The 26,818-nt window shown below is 42.9% G+C and overlaps 1 protein-coding gene across 1 annotated transcript; it reads right to left on the bottom strand.

The window, feature by feature from the left end:
* Positions 1 to 4,465: 4,465 nt before the first annotated feature.
* On the bottom strand, positions 4,466 to 26,003 carry aldh1a2 (aldehyde dehydrogenase 1 family, member A2). Its single transcript, XM_084011590.1, has 13 exons — positions 25,814 to 26,003; positions 17,662 to 17,766; positions 17,183 to 17,323; positions 16,663 to 16,792; positions 14,766 to 14,827; positions 13,929 to 14,057; positions 12,664 to 12,777; positions 8,645 to 8,747; positions 7,797 to 7,981; positions 7,518 to 7,682; positions 6,743 to 6,900; positions 5,366 to 5,440; positions 4,466 to 5,143 (listed from the first exon to the last, which is right to left on the bottom strand). Exons 1-13 carry the CDS (start codon positions 25,928 to 25,930, stop codon positions 5,071 to 5,073), a joined length of 1,557 nt encoding a protein of 518 aa, XP_083867716.1. The 5' UTR covers positions 25,931 to 26,003; the 3' UTR covers positions 4,466 to 5,070.
* Between the last annotated feature and the right edge of the window lie 815 nt (positions 26,004 to 26,818).

Here is a 26,818-nt window from a genome sequence, read left to right as displayed (position 1 = left end):
TGGCGATGAATTTAACATAACATTCGTATGCAAAAACTGAGCAACGTAGATATAGCCTTGACTCCTCTCCCACATATGGGGGATGACAAAGAGCATTCAGCTGTATAACCTTCGACTTGAAAGAACTCCTTAAGTTCTTAAAAGTAAGGATTTGGTCTCAGGGTAGTCCCGCTATGGTCATCGGAAACCACCAGTATTCACACACTCTCTTTAGCTGAGGTCTGTTCAAGCAACAAAGCTGTTTTGAATGACAGCACCTTCAGAGAGGAGCACTCTTTAGGCTCAAAGGGATCCTTCACCAAGGCCTTGTGGTCCCACTGCAGGGTGATGGCACGCATCACCAGGCATCGTCTTCTGACCTACAAGAACCTCTTCAAAAGGGGGTGCTCCAAGACCGGTTCATCGCCAAAACCCTTGTGGGAGATAGAAATAGCTACTGCATACACTCAGCCCTTAATAGATGGTCATGGATGATGCACATGCTTCCTGAGACTGAGCCCCACAGAACTGGGTCCAGGGCTTGGCCATCATCATCTGTCATTTCTGCATTCCTCAGCGTCCAGGGGACCATCAGAATGACCAACAAATGCTCCTGCCTCACTCTCTTTAACAGGAGAGCTATGAGACAGAGTGGCGAAAAGGCATAAAGCAGCTTTCTTGGATCATCCTTCTGTGCCAGGTAGAGCCATAGCGGGCAGTGGGTGTTGGCAGACGGATCTACTTCTGCTTTCCTGAACCGAGCCAAATCTGCTTCACCACCTCGATGTGAAGACTCCCCTCGTCTGGTTGGCTTCTGCCTCTCGACAGGTCGGGACCCCTGTTCTCCAGTCCCAGAATGTGGAAAGCCTTCAGAGAATGCATCTGCTTTGAGGCTCACAACCTTTTGAGGCCCAGACAAGGGCAACAGGCCAAACTCCGCCCTGCCTGTTGATATATACAATGATATATGATATAGATTTGTGGTGTGATTGATAGTCCTCACAATCACATGCTCCGCCAGCATTTCAGACCCCTGATATGGAAAAAGCATGTGATGTGAGGACTATCAACCACACCACGGTGACCTTTATCAACAGGCAGGGCGGAGATCGGCCTATTGCCCTCCCAATCCCTTTTGGGATGCAGTCGTTGCAGGTGTTTACTCCTTCTACTTGACCCCAGTAGCCTAGCATGGGTAGTTCTAGTAGTCAGTTCTAGTGACCACGCCATGGACACAGCTGTGGATTCACAGATCCAGCAAAGCTGTTGTTAATTATTATCTGTGATGTTAAACAGTCTTGTATTCTTCACTCTCATGCAGACATTAGTTTGTCGCAGCATCGCTGTGTGGAGGAGTTTCTGCTCTGCAAATCTGTTCACCCAGTGCTTCCTGACTCACACTACACTGGAATGAGAGGCATGTAGTGAGAAGCTTGCACAACAGTTCAGTGAGAAGAATCAGACCTCTGCATTCACACACACACACACACACACACACACACACACACACGCACACACACACACACACACACACACGGTGCTAACATGCAATACATGTCTGAAAAATGTCTCTGAAAACAAACAAAAACAAAACAGGAAAGGATTTTAGTGTCAAATGAAGAGGAGCAGGCAACATCTCAGATGAAGAGAGGTACGTCTGGTCGGTAAACTCATGTGAGAAAATATTATGAAGGAACAGATGATAGGAAGAGCAGTGCTGTATTGCTGGAATATTAACTGAAGCTATAAACATGGCTTTTGAAGGATAAGGGTCCATCTGGACAAAGGGTGAATGTCCCTGTCAGTGTGTGGTCTGTTTCCAAGCTGATGTCCTTAACTGTGGGGTTATGTTTGTACACACTAAGAAAATAAGGCTTGTTAAGGCTTCTCACTAAGGAGATGTGGCCTTGATTAGATTATCTTTCCCCAAAATTCTTGCATGCAAACGTTTTTTTCCTGTTAAAAGGTTTCCCTCTAGATTCAAAGATTTCCTTTTCCACTCAGTAGTGAAACGTTCAATGATATGTTCTCATAATGTATTCTTAAAGTTTTCTTTTCAATATTAGTCCAAAGATTTTAAATCATTTCTAATCTTGCTTAAAGAGCTGAAGAGTTAAAGCAGCAAGGTCTAGCTAAAGTAGATATATCTGAATTAAAACAGGATATTAGCAACTCTATGACAATTATGTAGACTTTTCTTGTGTGAGACGCTGTGCGACCTTATTTCAGGATCTCCCTCGATGCGAAACGTGAAGGTTCGTGGCTTTTAACTTGAGAGTGTGTGTTCATGGTCTGCATTGACGTTCCCTGTTGTGTTAACAACAGTGCTGCAATAAGGAGAGCACTTTTTCATCTTCTCTTTGGAAAGAATGCAGATACCAACTGGGAAGGGAATTGTGGGAAAATGTACCCTGAAAATGTAAACGCCGATTGCCAAAGACAGGCTCCAGTGAAGTGTCTTCATATCTGTTCATCTCCTACAAGAAGACTAACACCAACCAGACTCATGTTTCTGTTGACTTAGGCCCTCTCAATGGGCACATGTCCACACCTCTCTCTTTAAATATATCAAAGATGGCACTGGATTAATGCAACTGTGTGTGTGTGTGTGTGTGTGTGTGTGTGTGTGTGTGTGTGTGTGTGTGTGTGTGTGTGTGTGTGTGTGTGTGTGTGTGTGTGTGTCAAATGTAACATTCATGTGGAGGAGCCCCAAATCGGTGCCGATGTCCCAAACAATCTTTTCATACAACATACTGAAGAAAAAAACAGTTTATTTAACAGAATAATTTTTTTGGCCTGATTTATGGAGAGGACAGCGTGAGAGTGAAAGGGGGAGAGAGGGAAAGAGTGAAAGGGGGAGAGAGAGGGACGACCTGTCTTTAACAGTTTGTTGCCTCTGTATTTTAATTTCAACAATGAACTTGTTAATGTTAAATTGTTGTACACTTGAAAAAACTTATTTTAGACCAAAAAGAAAAAGAGCGAACTCTCTCCATAAAAGATGACTTGGCAGAGCAGGAAAAGCATGAATAATGAATCCTGGTTAAATTCCATTTAGCTGCTTCAGTTACCGGTTCCTGGTTTTATGGATGCTGCCTCACTGTTCTTGAGTTCTGTTCTCTACAACAGTTCTTAATGTGTTAAAGTCCCACTGAAACGGATGTTAGAGCGTTTTTAGATCTGAACTGGGACACATTTCTAGTGAAACAGAATATTTGAGTGGTGTATGGTTACAAGAAGGATTTAAATGGTATCCCTCACATTTAATGGGCAGGTTTAGAATGTTGTGCTCCACACACACATCCCTTGTTGCTGAAATTGGCAGATTGATGGATAGATGTCACGTAAGCACGCATCATACTTGACTTTACAGGAAGAAAAGAGGACTGGATTTGATAAATATTATAAAAATACTAAGACATTGATTGCTTGTATTGTAAAATAGATGCACAATATTACAGGGTTGTGATATAAAAGGGTTAAAAAGACTTTATTTTCACTGCATCGTGACTTTAAGTCAGAGCTGTGATTTTCCTACAATGACAAAACACAATGAGAGTGAGAAAGACCTGTGAAGTCAGCAGCCCTGAATCAAATATTTGTTTGGCCTTTCAAATATTTAAGTTGGGTTTTGAGGAGGAATAAAGCTATGTTTAATCCTTTGATCAATGTTCAGATACACTTTTCTCCCACTCTTTCATTTTGTAATATTTGTTGACTTTATTCTGTGAGAAAGTCTATATTTAGACCTGGGTGCCGTTATGTAAGTAGGTTTCGAGGTCACACATATAAATGTCTCCAAGGCTTGGAGGTTATTCATTCTACTGTCCATTTTCATGCTTAGGTTTGAATTTGTTTGTTATGGATCTCATCAATATTTAGTTTTTCTGCTGTTTTGAATTCTCTGTAGTTGTAAGTTATCTGTGTTTTATAGTGTTTTAAAGCACAGGTGTAACCATGACCTTAAAGACACTAGGACCCTTACCCTGAAGCACCAATTCTAATATTTAAACCTGCAATTTTGCTACTGTAACAAAATGCCTTCTGTAAAAATGTGAAACTGACAACTATTTAAATGTGTATTTCAACAGAAGTAATTCAATTAAATCATCTTTTTCCAAATGAGATGCATCAATCCAATTTTAATTTAATAATTAATAATCAATGTGACTCTTTTATCTCCCAGCTGATTAATGTGAGACGTGAACAATAAGATAATATAGTAAACACAACACACAGTTTTCCAGTAAAAAAAAAAGTTTACTGAAAAAAAACTATGGCCATTTTATAATTATATAGCATATGATTGTATAAACATAAACATAGATGGGCATCAATGAAAATCAGTTACATAATGTTTAAAATACATCTACTCCTCTTTTAGCAGGTGAGAGTAAAATTCTTTTCAGAGGTTAAAATCTTCACGTTTACATCAGTCAAAGGTTGACATACAGTGTTAAGTCATACAAGCTAAAATATAAACAAAGACAATTAGAAATGCATTTTTAATTCTGAATTAAGATTTCATCCATTCGTATCTGAGCCTGACAACATCAGTGGTCTTGAATGAGCTGACATGCTTGCATAAATTCTACCGAGAAAATGACACCAGGTTTTTTGACGATCATTCCGCACAGTAGAAAGAAACCTTCCTCCCAACACATGACAAGTTGCTAGTAAAGGGTTGATTGCAAGTGCGGTGACTGAGTCTCTGAGCATCCAGCATCGGGTGGGGGGGGGGGATCAGGGTGTAGCGGCTGGCAGGGAGGGTTGTTACTGGGGTTTGCAGTCAGAACAGCCTCCCCCATCGTCATGGTGAGTGCTTTAGTGGAGTTAGTGGAGGAGGTATACATTATGAGGGTAGTTCAGTGGTTGTCAGTTAGACTTGAGACAGTCCACAAACTCGAGGCGTGTGGAGAGAGCTGGACAGGAGTTGGCTGACTGTCCGTGGCGAGCAATGCGGCCTGTAGTTACCATGGAGATAACTAGTGTTGATGGTTAAAGTGGTTTTCCACCGTGGACGGACTGACGAGAGGGGGGTCAGTGATGAGGAAGACGCTACCTCCTCCCAAACAAAAACACGTAGCTGCCTTAAGAGTTCTTGGCGACCATCTTCATCGTGATGGTCTTCACTTCTGAGTACTCCTTCAAACCGCTTTCTCCCCTGAAAAGAGAAAAAAACGGAAATTATAACACTGCTCAGTTTGTTTAAACTACGGCGCTGACAGCAGATTTGAAATATCGTGTATATATCGCTTCTCTTAGATTAAGATTTACGGGATGTTGAGCAATTTAGAAAGTAGCTTTTCAAAACACAAAGTCAGTATTAGTACTATTGTGGATAATTTGTGTATATTCAGTGGGCAGCCGGTCTTGTCATACTCACAATTCACGTCCGTTGCCAGACATTTTATATCCTCCAAATGGACACTGTGTGCTGAGAGCGTTGAAGCAGTTTATCCTGGGAAATAAACAGAACATTGATCACTCATGTGCGTTTGACTCCTGTGGTTTGATTCTGTTAAACAGAGCATCATTTTTGTCTCAAAGTATTAAAGCTTCATTCGGGAAGCTGATTTATCGTCATTGTTGTTGCTATTCGTGCAACCCTCTGGATTTAACGACATAATTCCATTATTGTTTAGCAAACACAGCTGAAAGTTGTCGGGTGTATATTTGTGAATTCCCTTCAGCAGCCTGAGAAGGAAAGAGTGAATGGATTCTCACTTTGGGATTGAGTCGATGCTATTCAAGGTTTGTGGAGGAGATGGAAGAAGGAAAAATGCTGCTGCTTTTGAGATTCAACCTTTTTACCAATTCTCAGATTAAAGGAATTGTTTCACATTTTTGGAAAAATATGCATATACACTTTCCTGTCGAGACTTAGATGAGAAGAATACAACCACTCTTATGTGTCTTATCTGTCTGTACAGTACAATGAAACTACCACCAGCCGCTGCTTTAGCTTAGCACAAAGACTGGAAACTGTTTGTTGGACTCTGAGAATCACAAACACCTCTCAAGCTCATTCATTTAAACAGTTCTTGTATGTTTAATCCGTACTAAAAAGGTGTAAAAACGCCACGTTGCTGTGTCTCCCTTAGGTTGCCGACAACAGACAATGGAAAAAGTCAACATATGTCTCCGTAAACATATATCTTTTACATTATAAGAATGTGGTCGGTATGTTGGCGAGAATAGAAGTTTGGTCCTTCTCAAACCAGCAAACCGAATCCCCCACAGAGGAGGAAGAGAAGTGGGATGCTGATTGGATGGCGCCAAGACCGAAGGACGAGGTAGAGACTGGTTTCCTGAGCTAGCGGAGGATCGTAGTCACGTATGACAAGTGGTGAACAATTCTTGGCAGATGCTGAACGTTGGCTATAATCTAATCTCCCCCTGCTCAGAGCCATCTGCAGGTGATTACCAGAGAACAAAACAAGTTCAGGTGAACCTGAGAACCAACATTATATGATCATTTAATTTATACAAATGATAAAATGAGGGTGTCAGTTTACATTTACATTCTGTTGCCTTGCATTGGCACGTTGCTTTTGGTATTTTTCTATCTCGAATGTCTGAGCCGAGGGAAGTGAAGAAGGAAGGAAAACATATTCTTTGTGGCTTGTGTAATGATAGTAAAGTGGCACATCGCCAGTTTACAGTTTCTGGATGCCAGAGTCTGAAATGGTTTATGCTTCCCACATGAAAAATATTACTGATTGCAGCTAAAAAAAACACACACGCAGCAGATGAAACTTACCAGACAGTGCCAGCCTGCATGGCTGTGGATATGGTCATGGCTTTGTTGATGTTCTCGGTGAATACAGCTGCAACCAAACCGTAGTCTGTGTTGTTGGCCCTTTCTATCACTTCCTCAATAGTTTTGAACTTCATGATCAGCTGGACTGGGCCGAAGATCTGTGAACAGATAAGAACATACAGAAACGTTTATTTACCTGACTATTTATTTATCTATACATGATATTTATGTATTACTGGTGTGAAGGATCTTCTACTGTGATTAAGTACTACTATATATACTACATGTATTATCATTAAGTAAATGTTCTTGCTTATCTGACATCTTTAGTTACTTGAAGATGTTGATTCAACACATAAGACCCAACAAATACATTATAATGCATTTTTATAGATTATTAAACAACCCAACAGCATAAAGTGGTTAGAATTAGCTCCACATCGACCAGCTACAACATAAAATGCTGCTTATATGTGAATGCATCAATAATAACATTCCAATAATATAATCGACACTCTGAAATGGATCATTCTACATGGGAGCACGTTTGCTTTAGCTATTGTATTGTTACTGTATTGTTAATGTGGCAATGCGTTTTCTTTGAATCCTGGATACTTTTTAGTGTATTTTATGGATAATACTTTAGAGTAGGACATTGACTGAATGGTGTATTATTATATTGTGGTATTAGTACTTGAGTACTTTCTTCCACCACTGCTTTAATATGCTGTAGTTGTACTGGAGGTACAAAGATTCCTGGTGTTTATCGTCGTACCTCCTCTCTGGCGATGCGCATGTCATCCCTCACATTAGAGAAAACAGTGGGCTCAATGAAGAACCCTTTCAAGCCCTGAGCTTTGCCTCCACACTCCATCTTGGCCCCTTCACTGATGCCACTCTGGATGAACTCCAGCACACGATTCTGCTGCTCCCGGCTGATCTGTGGTGGTGGAGGACGGACATTATACGAGAGGCCAGGACGGAGAAGACAAAACGAGACGTTTGGAAGGTGAAGGAGAGAAGCGAGCTGTAGCTGTGGATCCTTAGAGCTTACCTGTGGACCCTGCTCGGCGGTGGGATCGAAGGGGCTGCCGACTGTCCTCCTCTTGGCTCGCTCCACGCTCCTCCGAACAAACTCGTCATATATAGGCTCCTCCACAAAGATGCGAGAGCCTGCAGTGCAGCACTGACCTGCATTGAAAAACACGCCCTGATGGGCCTGTTCCACAGCCAGGTCCACTGGGGGGGAAATACATGGTTAGTTCATCAATAGTTTGATAAAACTGTTTGTAAATTTAAAAAAGCAGCAATGTATATATAAATGGGTGTAAATGGTTACATTGAAAGTGAACTAATTTTGAATTGAATGTTAACAGGAACTATCATTATCACATCTATGTGAAAAAACGTAATTTAGTAAAAAAAGAAGAAGGTATGTGTGTGTATTGTTACAAAATTTGCCCCAATATTTATTGGAGCTATCCTGTGCAAATCTGATATCTGACACCTGAGAGACAGGACCCTGCTGTTGCACACGAAGGGTTAACGGACCCCCGTGATTTATGGGTCTCTGCTGAAGCACCCGACTGAGTCAGGGTCCATTCTCCTGATTTACAGGCCTTGGGGAGCCCCTCTCACGGCTGCTGAAAGCATTTGAAAGACTCGGTACCCCCAGTTTGGTGAGCCACTTAGAATTCATATGAAACCCATCCATCCATAGGTTTTCATAGCACTACAAAGCTTTGGAGCATTTTAAGAATCTCAGTCCATGTGTGTTTATCCACAGTCTGGCCGCAATGAGAATGCAACACGTGACTAAAAAAAAACAGCGATAGCGACGGACCACCTAGTGAGGTAGATGGGAAAGCAGAGCGCTGAATAAAACATTACTCGAATACTTACAATCAGCATCTGCAAATATGATGTTGGGGTTCTTTCCTCCGAGCTCCAGCGTCACTCTCTTCAGGTTACTCCTCCCAGCTGCTTCTTGGATCAACTTGCCGACCTAGCGAAGGAAACAGATCTGGGGTTTACTCACAGAAATGCAGGCCCGCGGCCAGATCAGTAAATCAGCTGGAGCCATTAAAAAGCTTAAAGAGGTTGGTTAGCTCCAAACAGGGAATGCACCGGTCGGACAGCTGAAACACGAGTTCTGCAAACACACACAATGAATATATATTACAGGGTTTTCTTGGACACAGCATCAGGAAAATAAAATGATGTTCAGCTGGGAAAAGCATGTGATGTCTAATGAAGGGCCGGATGACACACAAGGTGTGGGTGGTGATGTCAATATGGAGGGGCCGAGGGATTTCCTGTGGTTTTTCTTTATCTTCCTATCATCCCCCATTTCTACACAATATGACGTACATAAAACAAAGAGTGATAAATAATATGTTTAAGAACAGCATTGCCTGATAAGGTCACTAAAGGTACAGTATGTAGCTCAGCTTAATACCAACAGTTTTGCTAGTTTTAACTGCAAATCAGTCTTGCTGACCATTTTCAAACAAAAAGTATATAAATCAAGTTTTAGATGTCTTTAAATGTATTTTAATATGTTGTCATGATACTGACAATGATGTAGCCAGCACAAGTGGGCATTCATTCAACATATATTGATTTTGATCAATATAAATATTGAATTTTTGAAGTAATTTCTTTCATAATCATGTAATTTGCTCTCATTCAAGATAGTTCTATGGTGTCAAAATGTTTGTCATGAGTCTCAACTGACGTTTCTTCAGTATCATGAAATAATTCTATCAACTCGAAAGATTACGAGCCTGAGAAACCTCTCACACTCAAAAAAAAGTGTTCATCTTCCTGTTACTCATACAGTCTGTTTGATTTTCTGAGAGAACTTAGAAGATAAAGCAGGAAAATCCCCTCTCAGGGTCCAAAAAAACACTCCAACTCTAACATGGAAAAACTCACATTCTCTCACTATGTTATCTTTTTCTCTGAGTCGCTTTAAGAAACTAAGAATGAAAAACGACAGAATCAACTGCTGTGCTGTGGCTGGAACCGAAGCTGTAGCAAAACAACACAACACTTGGCTCGGCTTCATTGTTTCCGATGTGTTTCGTCTGTTCCTTGATGAGAAACACTGAGCCGCTGACTAAGGGGAGGCTAGCGTGTGTTTATTCAGGGGTGGAGGAAACATGCTGGGCTGCGAGACTCCTCCATGTGGAGTCACAGCCACATGTGAGTCCATACCAGGGGGATCCGTGGTCCTAAAATCCACCTGTAGCACCACCACCACCTTCCACTCTGCGAGGAGATGCTGTGGTGGCGAGTCTCCCCCCGCCACTGCTACTACAGCGTGGTGACTCACTGTCTGGGCATCAGCAGTATCTTACAGTACTGGCTCATTCTCGCAGTAATTGAGTCCAGATCACATGAAACAACAGGAAAACCAGTAAAAGAAAAACACACACACACAAAAACGGGGCCACTCACAAAGGAAATGTTCAATCAAGACGAGATGATAAAACAAAGAAGATGTTTGTGTTATAAGGTGCGTTTATGTCGGCTCGCGTGCTCTCGCTGATTGGGTGTGTCTCCGTGTGTGAGAGATCGGAAAAAGAAAACATGTTTTAAATTATGCTGCGCTGGATAATCATAAAGACATGTTCATACACGGGATGAATATATATTTCTACTACCAGGGACAGTAATCTGTAGGAGGGACAGTAATCTGTACCAGGGACAGGAATCTGTAGGAGGGACCCTAATCTGTACCAGGGACAGGAATCTGTATCAGGGACATTAATCTATAGGAGGGACAGTAATCTGTACCAGGGACAGTTATCTGTACCAGGGACATTAATCTGTAGGAGGGACAGTAATCTGTACCGTTGACAGTAATCTGTACCGGTGACAGTAATCTGTACCGGGGACAGTAATCTGTACCGGTGACAGTAATCTGTACCGGTGACAGTAATCTGTACCAGGGACAGTTATCTGTACCAGGGACAGTAATCTGTACCAGGGACAGTTATCTGTACCAGGGACAGTAATATGTACTGGTGACAGTAATCTGTACCAGGGACAGTAATCTGTACCAGGGGCAGTAATCTGTAACAGGGACCTTAATCTGTACCAGGGACATTAATCTGTAACAGGGACCTTAATCTGTACCAGGGACATTCATCTGTAGGAGGGACAGTAATCTGTACCAGGGACAGTAATCTGTAACAGGGACCTTAATCTGTACTAGGGACATTCATCTGTAGGAGGGACAGTTATCTGTACCAGGGACAGTAATCTGTACCAGGGACAGTAATCTGTACCAGGGACATTCATCTGTAGGAGGGACAGTAATCTGTACCAGGGACCTTAATCTGTACCAGGGACATTAATCTGTAGGAGGGACAGTAATCTGTACCAGGGACAGTAATCTGTACCAGGGACATTCATCTGTAGGAGGGACAGTAATCTGTACCAGGGACAGTAATCTGAAGCAGGGACAGGAATATGTAGGAGGGATAGTAATCTGAAGCAGGGACATTAATCTGTAGCAGGGACAGTAATCTGTAGGAGGGACAGTAATCTGTACCAGGGACAGTAATCTGTACTGGGGACAGGAATCTGTAGGAGGGACAGTAATCTGAGGGACAGTAATCTGTACCAGGGACCGTAATATGAGGGACAGTAATCTGAAGCAGGGATGGTAATCTGTACCAGGGACAGTAATCTGTACCAGGGAAAGTAATCTGAGGGACAGTAATCTGTAACAGGGAAAGTAATCTGAGGGACAGTAATCTGTACCAGGGAAAGTAATCTGAGGGACAGTAATCTGTACCAGGGAAAGTAATCTGAGGGACAGTAATCTGTACCAGGGACTGTAATCTGAGGGACAGTGATCTGTACCAGGGACTGTAATCTGTACAGTAATCTGAGGGACAGTGATCTGAAGCAGGGACAGTAATCTGTACCAGGGACGGTAATCTGTACCAGGGACGGTAATCTGAGGGACAGTGATCTGAAGCAGGGACAGTAATCTGTACCAGGGACGGTAATCTGTACCAGGGACAGTAATCTGAGGGACAGTAATCTGAAGCAGGGACAGTAATCTGTACCAGGGACGGTAATCTGTACCAGGGACGGTAATCTGAGGGACAGTGATCTGAAGCAGGGACAGTAATCTGTACCAGGGACGGTAATCTGTACCAGGGACAGTAATCCCTACCTGTGTGGATTTAGTGGAGGTTGCTCACACACATACACAGCGTCTCTCCAACACACCACTGAGTCCAAACAGAGATCTCCATGAACCACGAGGCTAATCCGAACATAAACCTGGCTCATTTACCAAACACGCATGTGTGCACCGGCTGGTCACATCAAAACATAAATCCTGCTTTGGGATTGCTGTAAATAGTTTGAGCGGAGGGGTTAGCTTGCAGTTAGAAATAACAGATGTGTATAAATGATCTGCTGTAAAAGAATCTGCTGTCACTCCGGCTGTTCCCTCGGGCCGGAGGAATGCCTTCGGACCGCAACACCTCCTCGCGCTCAGCACCTAACATGGTATATGTCCTTGATGCTTGAGCTTTCCATTAACTGCTCGTCTGTCTGCAGAGTTACACGGCTTTATCCTCATCGTGAGTTCAGGGAGAGCGCTGTGGAGGTGTGTTACCGCAGCAGAGACAGTGGAGGGGAAACGGTGTTTTCACAGAGACGTGTTTGTATACTCTTGACGGCGCAAATATGCGCATGTGTGCCAGATAAAATCCGAGCCCCTTTCATGAGTCATAATGACAGGACACAAGACCCCATTTGTTTGTCATTTGGACTTCAATGTAGGCACACAACGTTCCCTAATTAGCCAGCCGGCTCTCATGTTCCACACATGTTGGTCACCGTGTCGCTCGCGTGAGCCGACAAAGGGGCAGCTGCTGATCTGAGAAAATTACCTCGGTCGATCCCGTGAAAGCCACTTTGTCTATGCCCATGTGCGAAGCGATCGCAGCTCCTGCCGTTGGCCCGAATCCTGGCAAAATATTGATGACTCCCGGTGGAAACCCGGCCTGTCAAAACAATATGAGAGGAAACAAGCTTTAGCGGAGATGACAGCAGAGCCAAGCAAAACCACAGGCAGTGTGGGGGAATCCAGACCCAACCCAACCTCCCTACCAGCAGAGAACGGAGGGAACATCAAAAGACAAGAAGGCGACAGACAGATAGTCTCCAGAAAGAGGCGAGGCCAGAGAGGGCGAGGATGTGGACGCTGAGATCTGTACAGTGTGATCAGTCTTTTCTACATTAAGGTGACGCTGCTTTGTTTCCCATCTTGTTTAACTTCGTGTTATCTATCGTACATAACGATCTATCCCTGTATTTCATGATGACTTGACCGTCTTAGCTGTGCTGTTTCATATGCAACTTCCTGTTGACTTTAAACTACGTTGATTACAAATGTTTCGTTCAATTCTGTTAAAAGAAACTTACTTTTTTTCCCACATCGCCGTTCAAACACACATTAGTTGGTTAATGATATTAAACTAATCCTATACAAACACCATAATAGGTTCTATTCCGAGGTGTTAGCACTACAGCTAACTTTAGCTTATTTGATTTGTTACGTATTTGTTGCCATGTGTAACCAGATATAAGCAAACGTTGCATTGCCCCAATCAAATGAGCTGATTTTGATCATTTTCTCTCGTTTATTGACATGTCTGTGATACTTTTCACCAGGTGGGTGGATTATCCTGAGCAACCAGTTTCATCAAAGGCACGTTGTTGTTGGGTTTTTAAAGTGGAATGTTTAAATGCTTAAAGAACCACACACTTATATTGCCTTTTATTGTACTGGGCAAGAATAATCCCAGGGATTGAAATAGTCTGAACTGGCTACATACTACTAAAATGTGATTCAGGTGAATGGACTCTTTAAAAACACTGTCTGGTGTTAATCTCAGGCTGGAATTAGGATTACACGATGTGCCAGATAGACAAGTGACTTTCTTACACATCTGTTCTTTGTCGCCTAGTGGTTACGTTGATATTGAATTATCCAAATAAAGTGTAGGCCAGATTTATAGTGAACATTGTGTTCTTGGCAAACCGAAGCCTGTAAGTGGTTGGGATTCAGTTATTTGGAGTATTAGCGTTGGACTGCCCAAATAAAAGGTTGGCGATCTGCCCCATGAGGTTGGTCGGAGAAGAGAGCGTTTACCTCCTTGACGAGAGCCGCCATGTAGAGGCAGGTGAGCGGCGTCTGCTCAGCAGGTTTCAGGACGACAGTGTTTCCACATGCGATTGCTGGACCCAGCTTCCATGCTGTCATCATCAGAGGGAAGTTCCACTGTACACGACACACACACACACACACACACACACACACACAGCGGAAAAAGACATCATGCATCTGACTGACACACTGGGTGGTCACAAGTCAAGCTCAATAACTCATCGCTCTTAAGTCACTTACTCTCATTTTCACTCTGTCTAAACATAGTCAAGTGAGAAAATGTTCTCGGCACTTGTACAGTATTTTCTCTTCCCACAGTATTCTGAGAAAGCCGGGAAATTGCAACACATGTGCAATAGACTGGTATCAGTGTACAAAACACAGGCCTGTGTTATTTCTGCTTTACACAGGAGCCCATGGGGCTCAACGCAGAACCACACGCTTTCTGGACTCTTGCACAATCCACAGTGTCTCTCTCTGCTTGATCTTTTCCTCTTTTCTCACCATTCTCTTTCCCTCAAACCATCGAAATCCCTCACTCACTCTCCTGCCTCTCACGTCTCCTCCTCTGTTAGTCAAACACACTGCCACCCCCCAGTTTTGGGGCTTACCAGCAGGATTTTCACGCATAAACAGTGACTGGGAATGACTGGAAAATGCAGAATGTAATTAAACAAACAGGCCGGGAAAAAAGTTAAAAAAAAACAATGAGATCTCTTTTAAACTCGGCCAATTCGTTGTTAACTGTTTTGTTTTTCTCCAAGCTTTTGTGTCCATTTGTATCCATCATTGCGTGTCACTTGTAGCGAGGTCTATACTCACAGGGATAATTTGTCCACAAACTCCAATCGGCTCATATCTGGTAAATGTCAGATACTCTCCATCTGTGGAGGAACACACACACAGACACACACACACACACACACACACACACACACACACACAGAGAGAACAGTGTTATTCATTACTAGCTCTAGTAGCTTAAATCTTGTAAAATGCCTGTAAGACATGAAAAGTGTCACCACCCGATCCCCCCAGTGTTGACTCGACATGTTAATTTGTAAATGAATCCACACGCAACATTCCTGCTTGCTTTACTCTGGTGAGAGATTACATTTCATTTCCAAGCCTCCTACAGCACAGGCATGTGTGTAGCTGTTTTAGGTCACAGAGATGGGTGTTATGCTGGAAGTGTTTGCTCATTCCTCTTGCATTACTTAACTGAAAGGAGGTACTTGCTGAGGGTGTGCCATGCTTGTTCATTCTCCACAAAAAACAATCGATATTGAGAAATGTGTGTAGAAATTTGTTACAGTCGTCAGCTGATGAAACATTGCCTCATGTTGCATTTGGACTGGAATGACCAATGGGAGATGACAAGCCAGATAATCATTTTGGACGCAGTGGAGGACACAAAACTGCAACTCTCATACGTCCACCTTTCCCCTTAATACCAGAGAGGATGTTGTTTCTTTCACAACTGTTATTGTGATGAGAATGAAACCATAAACCTGTGAGTCATGAGATTATCAGGAGGAGCTCAAGTATCTGTGAGGTTTGTTTGAAAGTATGAATCCTGAAAGATGACTTGGATTTCTTTTTGGGACAAGCATTGTAAACTAAACCAAACGGTGTAGCCAAAAGGTGCTCCGGATAATGTCGCTCCCCATTCAGTTCACGCCCTCCGTCAGACACATTTAACATGATAATCCTGGCAAAAACCTGCGTTGATGATAAATGTCCTGCACTTTATCCTGACGGGGGAACAAACACGATAACTCACAGCCCTGAATCATATGGGCGACAGGAGTACCCTTGTGTATTTCCTCTCAAGGTCTATAGAAATGAAGAACCGAAGAAAAAATGCTTAGTCTGTTTGGCAGCGGTCTACAAGAGAAGCCTTAAGAGGGCCAACACGGCGGTATCAGGAGGTTTCCCATGTCCTCTCTCTTATTCTATTTTCCTTTTTGTGCTTCCTGTTGAAACAGACAGCCAACTGTCCCCTCTCCCAACCCCCAAATTCAATTGCCTTAGAGAGGCGACGCTGGTGGCAGCCTCCTCGGGACAAGACATGTAGTGTTTCGATTGATCTCCAATTTGATACCTTACTTTGCTGTACGAGTGTGCTTTTTCTACATTCAACTGCATACGCCAGAGAGCAGACACTGACACAGTTTGTGACTAGCGGGTTACTATAGTGGAGCATTCAGGAGTTGGGAGAGTCCAAAAAAACAGAGTGAACACTTACATCTGTCAGGTGACAAGAAACACATCTAAAAAAACGATGATGTTACGTAACTAGATGTGTTAATAAGCGACTGTTTTCGACTGTCTTCTGCACTGTAGTTTCAACCGGCACACTTTGTCACAACATTGCACCTTGAACTTTGGCCCTGTCGCTCATATATCCGCCGTGCAGAGGATTGTGGGTCAGAAAAGCGTGCTGGCTCTCATACTGCAAAATGCGACCGGATGCAGTAGGACATCCTGGATTTTTAAATATACTGTGTTTTGGGACTTTTTCCATTTTTTTCTGGTTAGAATTGAAAAACGGTCAAATCGAGACACATCTGATCATAATGTGACCAAGAAACCACATCTTGTTACTGTAGTTTTTAGTGAAGTATTTGGGTTTAAAACCCAGTCCTGCTATTAAAGAGCCACCTCCAGCCTTTTGTCCGTTTCACTGAAGCTCAGCTGTAGTATTCTGTAGTCTTACCCATTGGAATGGAAGTGCCGTGGATCTTGTCTGCATATCCAGCAAAGTATCTCAGTGTCTTTATGGTTCCTTGGAGGTCCACAAACAGGGTGGGCAGGAAAGGTTTCCCACTGTTCAGTGTCTCGATCGTCTGGAGGGAGACGGGGGGGAGACGTTTGAGAAATATGTGATATAACCTTGTGATCTTCACATAATTCCATACTGTTCCAGTCTTTACACTCTCCCACGGGAGAAATGTGACACTAAGATAACACTAAACTACAAATACAGGCCCTAAGTTACAGTTCTACTTCTCTTTAAGGCAAGTTTATTAGCATTTTTCAAACAACGCGGCAACTCAAAGTGGAAAGTATAAAATGTCATAAACAGACAAAGGAGTAATTGTTATATCACTCTGCAGTTACAGTGCTTTTATAAGTAATTACATAAATAGAGGAACGATGAGGACTTTGTTATGATTTCCATGTGAGAAATGGCTTCAACTCTAAACAAAAAAGTGATTCATATTGATGCAACTTACAGCTAGATAGACACTGTCTCTCTCCACCAGATCAGCCAGTTTGGACAGCAGACGGCCTCTTTCAGATGCGTCCATCCTTCGCCATGCGGAGCCCAGAGCAAAGGCGTGGCGAGCCGCCTGCACCGCCTTATCGACATCAGCCTGCAGACAAGACACATCGGAGTTATCTAACCAGACAACAGGTCTGCTGTAGCATTATTATGTCATCAGACTTTTTAATTAATCAAAGTACTGCTTGTATAATATAATAATACAACACTGACGGGAGCCATCCTGACTAATGAGTACTTTTACTTATGGTACCTTTAGTAAATTGTGTTGCTAATACTTTAAAATGCATTAACCTGGAGTTTTTATATGTTGTGTTATTGATACTCATTAAGCTGTTTTCAATGAAAAGGGAGGACAGAAGATTCTAGAGTATAGAGTACACTACTATAGTATACTACTAGTATACTATACTACTATAGAGTATTTACCTTCTCTGCTTCCTGGACCTCACAGATCTGCTCTCCAGTCGCTGGGTTGTAGGCAGGAAAGACCTTCCCACTCACAGAGTCGTGCCACTCGTTGTTGATAAAGATCTGTGGGGGAAAAAGGCAGTTTTTAATATTTTAACTCCACTTTTTAAATACGACAAACCATTACAATGTAGTTAACAATAGGTCTTATCGAAAAAATGATCAGGAGAGCGAATTTGTGCATAAATGGCAATTTTACTGCCATTTCTGCGTCACCTTATATTACCTCGACTACGTAAACCAGCCATTTCTAACACGTTGGATAAAGAACAACCTTCATTATGCATGTATTATTGAAACTCTACACACATGTTAAATATTCTATAGATGAGACCACTTGAATGCATGTATGTGGCGTTGACAGACTATGTTCTTTTCCTCTCATCAGTCAAACACAAGGAATGTACGGCCGCCTTTCATATTACATTAAAGCTGCAATTATCACAAACATTCGGACTCTCAAGAGTATGGAAGAGATTCTGTAAATGTATTTTGGTGACCCTAATAAAACCTCCGAGGGGCCGGTCTTTGGGAATGACTGCAATAAAGGATCTGATTTGAATGCAAAATGCACGATTAAAACCTTATTCAACCTAACTAAATTTGACTAAAAATACACAATTTGCAAATATAAAGACAAGCTTTTTAAAGAACATATATTTATGTTACGTTTAGTATCACATGGTTGTAATTGATGCTGTGAAAGCAGTCTCTTCCTGGCTCTTGTGTAAGGGATATGGGAGAATCTCTGGAAATCTGGACAGAGATTCCTGCCTGTCCTGCATTGCTCTCTGGGGAGTGCTCCACCATCCAGACAAAGGGGTGGGGGGTGTGGCGGGGTGGGGGGTGCAGATAAATCCCTATCAGACACCAGATCCCCACCCACCAACCCACCCCCAAGCACACAGACACACGTTTCACAACATCGCTGCTCGTTTACGAGATCATAAAACACGTGTCGCGCTTGGTTTCTGTGATGCGTTAAAGCAGGTCTTCCGTTAAACAACCGCCTGGGATTCCAGGACATATCCAACATCTATAGAGAAGTGAAGAAAAATAATGTTTACAGAGCGCAAGACTGAGAGTCACGTCGTGAGGAATACGAGCAAACCCTTCACGAGGCGATGAAAAGTCGGATTTGAAATAGTGTTGGGTTATATGAAAAAGCTTCTTCCTCGCTGACGTGTTTAGATCTAAGGCGGACCGCTCGCATCGTGTTTTTAATGGCTGCCTGATAGATAGAGTGCAAGGAGAACATCTGCTGGCACAAATCCCTTGTATATACATATGCTTTTGCCGTCTTTCTACTTTCGAGGAGTTCGATGCACCGAGAGCAAACCTGAGAGCAGGGTTCAAGTGTCCCACTGGCTTAAGCCTCCCTAAACCCTCCAACATGTTTACCTCCATAAACTCTGGGCTTTAAGCACTTTTTAATTGGCTGTAAACTGCTACCCCTGTTTACTTTCAGGTTGGTATAAAATGCCAGGGAGTCTAAAAAGAGTTGGAGTCACAGCGAGCACATCCCTCCGCCTCCCTCCTCCTCTTCATTCCCACGGCTCGCAGCCTCATAATGTGGCCTCTGCGTATGAATAACTCACATGCAGACATTTAAGGTGTTCAGTATCTGCGTGTACCACCCCACGGACCCGTACTTAACAGACTCATTCCTGGACGCCCACCATCCCCCACACACCTTAACCCACGCGCATAGATAGACACGGCCGAGCGGCTTCTCCCTGCCGGCCCGGCGTTCTCAGGCGCCTCCATCAGAGGCCACCTTTAATCTGACGCTCATTAAGAGCACTTCATAAAATTGTCAGTAACGATAAGGAGCAGAGGGCCAGCTACAAAAACAGAAAGTCCTGTGGAGCACTGAATTAGTTTTTAAATTTATAGGGGCCACTGAAGTGGGGCGCCCTAAATCAGAGGAGCCCCCTGACAGCCTCAACAGTCCGAGCAAGAATGCAGACCGTGGGTAGCTTTATGCATGGTGTAACCCCTCTCACAAGACGCTACTAAAGGAGAACGGATGAAGCAGGAGAACAGTGGAGCGGGCCGCCACCTAAATCACGGCCCGAAAAGGACAACTGTCAGCTGCCGTTTGGCTCGGCCCTCTCTCTGGGCTCGGACTGGTGTTAGACTTTTGTCTGGTTCCATTGAGGGACTTGATTAAGATGACAGGGCCGCGGCGTAAATCAACTCACGAGGTTTCTTAAAATTGCTTTTAGGATCATTTGGACGAGAGGCAAAGAACACAAGAATGAAAAAGCAAGTGCAAGGGTGCACATTTTCAAATGACAAATCGTGTTTTCTTTCCCATTCCCCGCGGAGTCGTTACAATCCCTTCACATGACGGCTTCGTGTTTGTAGAAATCTGTACAAAGAGTTAACTTGGCGTCCAAACTCTTTTAGAAATCAACACGTTTCTGTTTTTGCATTCAATAACTTTTAAACTATGAAGTTTAAACACTTTGTGCTGTCAGATTAATTAGAAAATGCATGAAAACGGACAAAAAGGACTGTGATCTGTGATGCCTGACGCATAACGAGGAGGCCTGATGTGGATTAGAGCTGAGCAGTAAGCATATAGGTCAGGACTTGCTGCATGGGCCACAGGGCAGCTGCAAACATTTAGCAAGTCCCAAAGCTGTCAATCACTTCATCCAGAGAGGGCCTGGCCATGGGGATAATGAAAAGATGAGACAAGATGTACACAAACACCGAGCAAAGTTTTCTTTTGTTCGCTTGCTAATTGGACCGTTTCATGGAAGGTGTCCTCGTCATCTTCATCCGTTCCAAAGACATTTTTCAGTTGAAATAAACTTTTCGTTGAGCTTGCACCATTAAATGTTAATGTCCTCCTTTCTTTCTTTTTTTTATTTTTTACCAAAACTGCTTGATTTTATTTCCTTTTTTTGTTGTTGTGATAATTCGCATTTTAGGAGGAAGTAAGATATGCCAAAATACTTTCTGCAGCCAAGAAAACATCTGTTTGGCTCTTTGCTTCTTCTCACAGCTCGGATGCTAACGGCTGAAGGAATATGTGATGCTAATGGGGAATGAAGACAAGAGGTGGGGTGAGTTGGTATGGGGGTGGGGGTTTCGGTGGGGGGGGTTCGGGATTATATATATGTGTGTGTTTATACACAACATGCCAAGATTCCACAGCCAGACGAAGGCTACGCGGGCACCTGCAACACTCGTCTACGCAGGAAGTTTCATATCCTCCCCTATCACAGGACCTCTATTTCCTCTCTGGATGGGTTTCAAAAGTCTTCGGATTACTACTGTTACAAGTTAGTGGCGAGCATGTGAAAGTGGAGACCAGCTGGTGTTGTTTCTCCTGCTCCTCTCCCCACGGCTGACACCGCCGAGCTGCCATGTTTTTTTATTCACACACCCACAGACAATGCCACCCTTGCACTCCTGGGTTTGGCGAGATCGGCCTCGCTGTCACAGCCTGGCAGACGTCTTTGTCTCGACGGTGTGTGTGTGTGTGTGTGTGTGTGTGTGTGTGTGTGTGTGTGTGTGTGTGTGTGTGTGTGTGTGTGTGTGTGTGTGTGTGGGACAAGCAGTGAAAGTTGTTCGTTCTGACTCTGAAGTTATGTGAGAAACACTAATTTGACATAAGGCTGTAATAACAAACAGCTTCTTATTCACTTTTTCTATTTGATTCACCCATAATGCACTTCTTCCAGTAGTCTGCAAGGTTAATGAGTATCAGACTCTTGCTACGATGCTAATTAATACTTTTTAAAAAACCCAAAAGGGATATTATATCCGCTTCTTGTAGCTAAATATATCTATTTGGCGACTTTTTGGATCATTATCTGATTTTAAGTTAAGTTATTAATCTATCCAGTCAAATGCCAGAACATTTCTTATCACTCAACACAAATGTATCCCCTTTCAGAATGTATATAAATATAATTTACCTTAAATGTTCAAATGTCGAAGAGACAACAACAAAAATCCGACCCCTCCTCTCACTACTGGTGTCTTTTTTCCTCCTGGAACATCTGAGGTTTGATGGGTTTCCTGTGTACTTAACCGTTCTCTAAATCTCAGGTCAAGGAAATGTTTAACAGTAGTTTGACTCGTGGGATCAGTGGACAGAGAGGAAGTGCTTTTTTAAAAAGAAATGTAACTCCTTTCCACGGACAAATAAACAGCCAGAAAAGCTCTTCTGTCTCTGCTGTGTCCGGTGAAAAGAGCCCATAGTCCCACAGATTTATGAAGCCGAGTGTTTCTCATCGTGACACCGTCAGGATTTACATGTTCCTTGTCAGGAGGGCCACAGACTGAAGGTATGGGAAGTTAACAGGGTAACCTCGCTGTCACTGCTCTTCCTTAAACAGTGATTAAGAGACAGGGGACATGATGTTGACGTGCCTGCTAAGATGATAATTTACACTCGCTGCACAAGTAGGCATTTCACACCAATGGACATATTAATGGCGGTGCACACTTACCCTGTCACAATCAAAGAGATGTGTTTCGGAGAGTATGTGGCCATGTGTGTGCGGCGAACGGGGAGATTGTGTAAGCAAAGGCAGGGAAGAAAGGGGGAGAGTTCTCACTGTGCTGGTTGTGATAAATCATTTAGTTGCACAGTATCCCCTAACTTGGGCTCTGTTTGATCTCCATCGCGGTAAGATGGAGGTTTTGAAGTGAAAAACTCCAGAACTGCAGGTCAGGCTCTGGAGAGGCAGGGCCACTAACCCACACAGTGAGACAGGGTCATAATTTACACCCCGGTGGACAGCACCTAGCATCGGGGAGCCCCAAGCCTCCATCTGTGCTATCTCAATCAGTGACAGATTGATGGAGCCTCTTATTCATCCAAATTGAGTGGATGTCTTTGCATAGACTGCTTTACAAATACCCGGGTCTTCAGCAGACAGGTTCTGCAAAGGTTCCTATGGCGAAAGAGCACTAATGTCACTATGAGCAAAGCAACAAAGAGAATTTATAACTGTTGATTAGTTTAAGAGATGTGTAACTCAGACAACCAACAAGGCCACGGAGTCGGACCCTCAGTCTGCTCTTTGTTCTTTATATTTCTAGCACTATTCTCTGTGTTATTAAACAATTAGGCAACAATAAAAAACAACCTGGTTTTTTTAAGATGATTTTCTATCTGCATACTTACTTACTTACATACTCGGGTAAACTGCAATCATGTAGTTAAAGCGTGAACTTTTGCGGAGGGTAAAACAATGAGCACAAAAACCCTTTTACAGACTGCTCCTTCAAAGTAAAAGCATCAAGTTATTTCAATCCCTGTCAAATTTATCCCCTTAACTCCTTTAACAACTTCACTGAACTGTGTGGAAAACCCACAAAGGCCAGAGCGGCCACTAGAAAGAGCAGGAAATGTTTCTGTTTGCTTGAATTATTCATAAAACAGACTCTCTCTCTTCTCCACTTCGACCAAAAGTGAGAGGCATCAATAAATAGCTATCATGACTCTCTTATTTATGGCTTCCTTTGTGGTCCTATCAACCTTTAAACTGTTTCTTTCTTGTAACCCAGCTGTTGGAGCCTTGCAGGGATAGAAACGTGGGGGTAGGGGACGACTGAGAAACAGCTTCCCTCCTCAAGCTCGGAGAGTGAGGCCGTGTGAAAGATACCGACGTGGATGTGGATATCAATGCACTAATAACACAACTCTAATCCTGTACAGATGCACACAAGGAGGAAGATAGCTTTACTGATATTATCAACACGTCGTCGACGGTGAGAAGTTCATGACTCGGTGAAAAGGACAAGGGGCAAACCTTGACTCCAATAACCCTTTTTTTGTTATCATGCTCATGTTATAGAGGCAAACCTGTGATAATGTATCAGCCATGTCTCTATCTCTAAGGTGGCTCACAAGTCATTTTTTATGAAAGATAATGTTAATACTGTCTTTGTGTTGCAGAAATGTTGAAGGCATCAGTGTAAAAACAGGATCTGAAGCTAAAAAGAATGTGTGTGTGGAAGCTTGCAGCTCCATCCACACACCCTCCAGGCTGGTGGACAGCAGTGGGTTTTTCCCTTGCAGTCAGTGGGGTGGTGAACAGGAACAGGGTGTGAGGAGAGCCCACGCCAGGGGTTCCCATAAATCAGGGCCCTTCTGCCCCCTATGTCTACCAGACCAACACAGACTGGATGATCCAAATTCCTAGGGGTTAATTCACCAAGTCGCTCCCTAAATTTCCTCCGGTACACCGTTGGGTTTCGACCCTTCAACCGACACTCTGCACTGAGGGAATGGAAAGCTGACAACACAACAGAGCCTGTACAACACGTAGCTTCACGGTGCAGCAGCAGCATGAACGTGCCCTTTGCACTTAAAGCACAGAGGTATGTGTTAACACACAGCAATTATAGCAGCGAGTGAACTTACACCACGCTATCGTGAGTCTGACCTCTATGCGACGTGTCCTTTTAATCTCCGTAATCATAAAAACACTTGCTGTGCAGCTGCAGGACCCTTTCAGTAGCAACCCAACTGCACTGGAAACACAGCAAACACTGCAAGAACTGATGACTTACATTTACCTAAAATGGCCCAGTGGGTTCACATGTATATGTTGATTAAAGAAGCATTTTTTTTAGACATTGCAGCGATATTATCAAACATATGAGAGCGATTTTCCACATGTGTGTATCGGCTGAAGTCTTGCTGTGGGTCAAGACTCACATTCAAAGCACGCAGGCTCAAAAGCTTTAATGAAACATGTAAGAGTGTGTGGTTTACCGATTCATGATTGATTGAGTCTTAATAGCATCTCTGTTTTTATTACAAAATGTTGACTTGTTGTAAATGTTGGCACTTATGCCGAATATAGGAGATATTGTATCCTCACCAGATGTTTTAATCAAATTCTCTCGGAAAGCATTTGTTTTTTTTTAGTATCTGCAACATGATTTGTTTCATTACTCAAATAAAGTTCTTTGTTTGACTGGAGTTCCTTTCGCCAGCTGTTGCTGCATCCTTTTTCTCCCACCCACACACCATGACGATCCAAAAAAAGCCTCAAAGCCATTTGTTCTTTGACATGTATTCTGAATTAAATCATGTATTTACTAAACAAACTTCCTGTTACTTAATAACCAGACAATGCCCTGAATTACTGCCGATTCTTTGGCTCGACTGAAGTGTGTATAGCAATTTGAAAGAAAAAAACTTCAAGACCTGGCAGAAAGAATTTGGGCTGTTTTGTTCATAAACTCCATAAACTTAAAAGCCACGGATACTTATCATTTTAAGCAATCAAATATGAGTTAAATTAGTGACTCACCGAATACCACAAAACACTGAAGTGAAACATTATAACAATAATGCACAAGTTGAAAGAAAGAATTGGTTCCAATCTTGCAATTTATTTATTTTTTAAAAATATCCCTTTAATAACTTTCTTGAATCTATTTTAAAAAGTCATTGTATTAATTAAGTTTCATAAAGTAACTATGAAGGGTGTTGTTCTGTCCTCCGATGTGGAATTAATATTATAAAGATATATTATAATAGTAATATAAAATTGTACACGTGACTAAATTATAAACACGTTGATAAAAAAAGACTCAAGCTATGCCACGCCTTACTAATACGTTATCGAGCCCCTAAAGACACGGTTATTTTATTTATTTGTTTATTTGTTTATTTATTTTATAACTGGCTCAATATTGCAAAATCAATCACTAATCTTAAAATAATCCCAGATTTATGCAATGATTCAACATATGAATCTACTATTTTTTTCAAGTCAATTCAAACACAAAAAAATCTGTGTTGTTAATAGAAATGTGTAAATTCTATAATCTTTATCTTAAATGATCTCGTGCATGGATTATTGATATTACATTTAGATGCGTTGAGCACGTGGACGCAGAGAGAGAGAGAGATAGAGAGACACTCGTCGCGACTGTAAAAGACACAATGGTCGGTTTAGCGCAGATAAAGTTTCGCAGCTCGTTTAGAGAAGAGTTCAGCTGTTAGAAGTGAGACCGGCGGTCAGAAACCGGAGAAAGTTCACTTTTTAAAAGTTCCAACACCGCGACCAGACATAGAAGCGGAAGCTGAGTCGGTCGGCGGCGAGAGTGCGGAGCGAGAACCGACCTTGGTGTACTTGATCTCCGGGTTGGGCACCGGCGAGGGCATCAGCTGGAGGGATGCCATGAGAGCGGCGGGGTCGCTCTTCAGCTCTCCGGGGATCTGGATCTCACTGGAAGTCATCGCCGTCTCTCCTCTCGGTCTGCCTGCTGCGCCTCTCGGGTGGTGCTTGGAGTTTTTTGGGGTTGTGTGTGTTTTTTTTTGTGATTAGGACTTTGGGTTTTCTTCCTGGGTTTATAGCCAGGTGTCAGCCGCGGTCCGTTCTCATTGGGCAGAGGGGAAAAAAGGGCTGTCCTTTTTGGGAAATTAAATTCACACATTTACATAAACGACCTTATCCATGCTGCGTGTTGAGGAGGAGAAACGCGTCCACCCCACCCACCTCACACTCCGGGGACGGTACAGTCCACCACGGCTGTCTGCGCGGACGGTTACACAAATCACAAGCCATGAATTATCAAAAGACTTCGGAATGATTGGATTTGATGATGTTGCTATAATGCTGTACATTTATTATTAATGGGCTATAAATGGGGCCCTTTGGTATTAAAAAAAACCTTACTTTTATTTAGCAAAATAAAAGCACATTTCTGGCAAACATCCACTTTAGTAACTCTCCTGTTTGATGGCTCTCCATCATGATAGGGCTTTCTCGTCCATATTGACATAAAAGTTGAACCTTCATGTTTGATCAATCCCTCCACAAATAGGCAGATTTCCTCTTATAACATAATGTAACACTCTTACGTCATCATTAAACATTTGCTTAGTGACATAAAGGTGTCAAAGCCACTCTCCCGGCTCCCCGCGGCCTGAGCTCTTATGGAAATGTGGCCCGGAGCGGTCGCTGCTGCCGGCCGGGGTGTCGTTGGCAGAGATTTGTCCTGCAGGTGATAATTCCTCCTTTAAAGCTCCCAATAAACATCCGCCAATTAGCCGCGGCCATCCCGTCTCTGAGCAAAGGAATTAAAGCAAATCCAACTGGATCCCCTTCAGACATTCATGAAGGCA

This window comes from Eutrigla gurnardus (assembly GCF_963514095.1).
Source record: "Eutrigla gurnardus genome assembly, chromosome: 1".
Classification (NCBI taxonomy): Eukaryota; Metazoa; Chordata; class Actinopteri; order Perciformes; family Triglidae; genus Eutrigla; species Eutrigla gurnardus.
The sequence above is the reverse complement of the archived record's forward strand: the minus strand, read 5'-3'. Positions and strand labels throughout refer to the sequence as shown.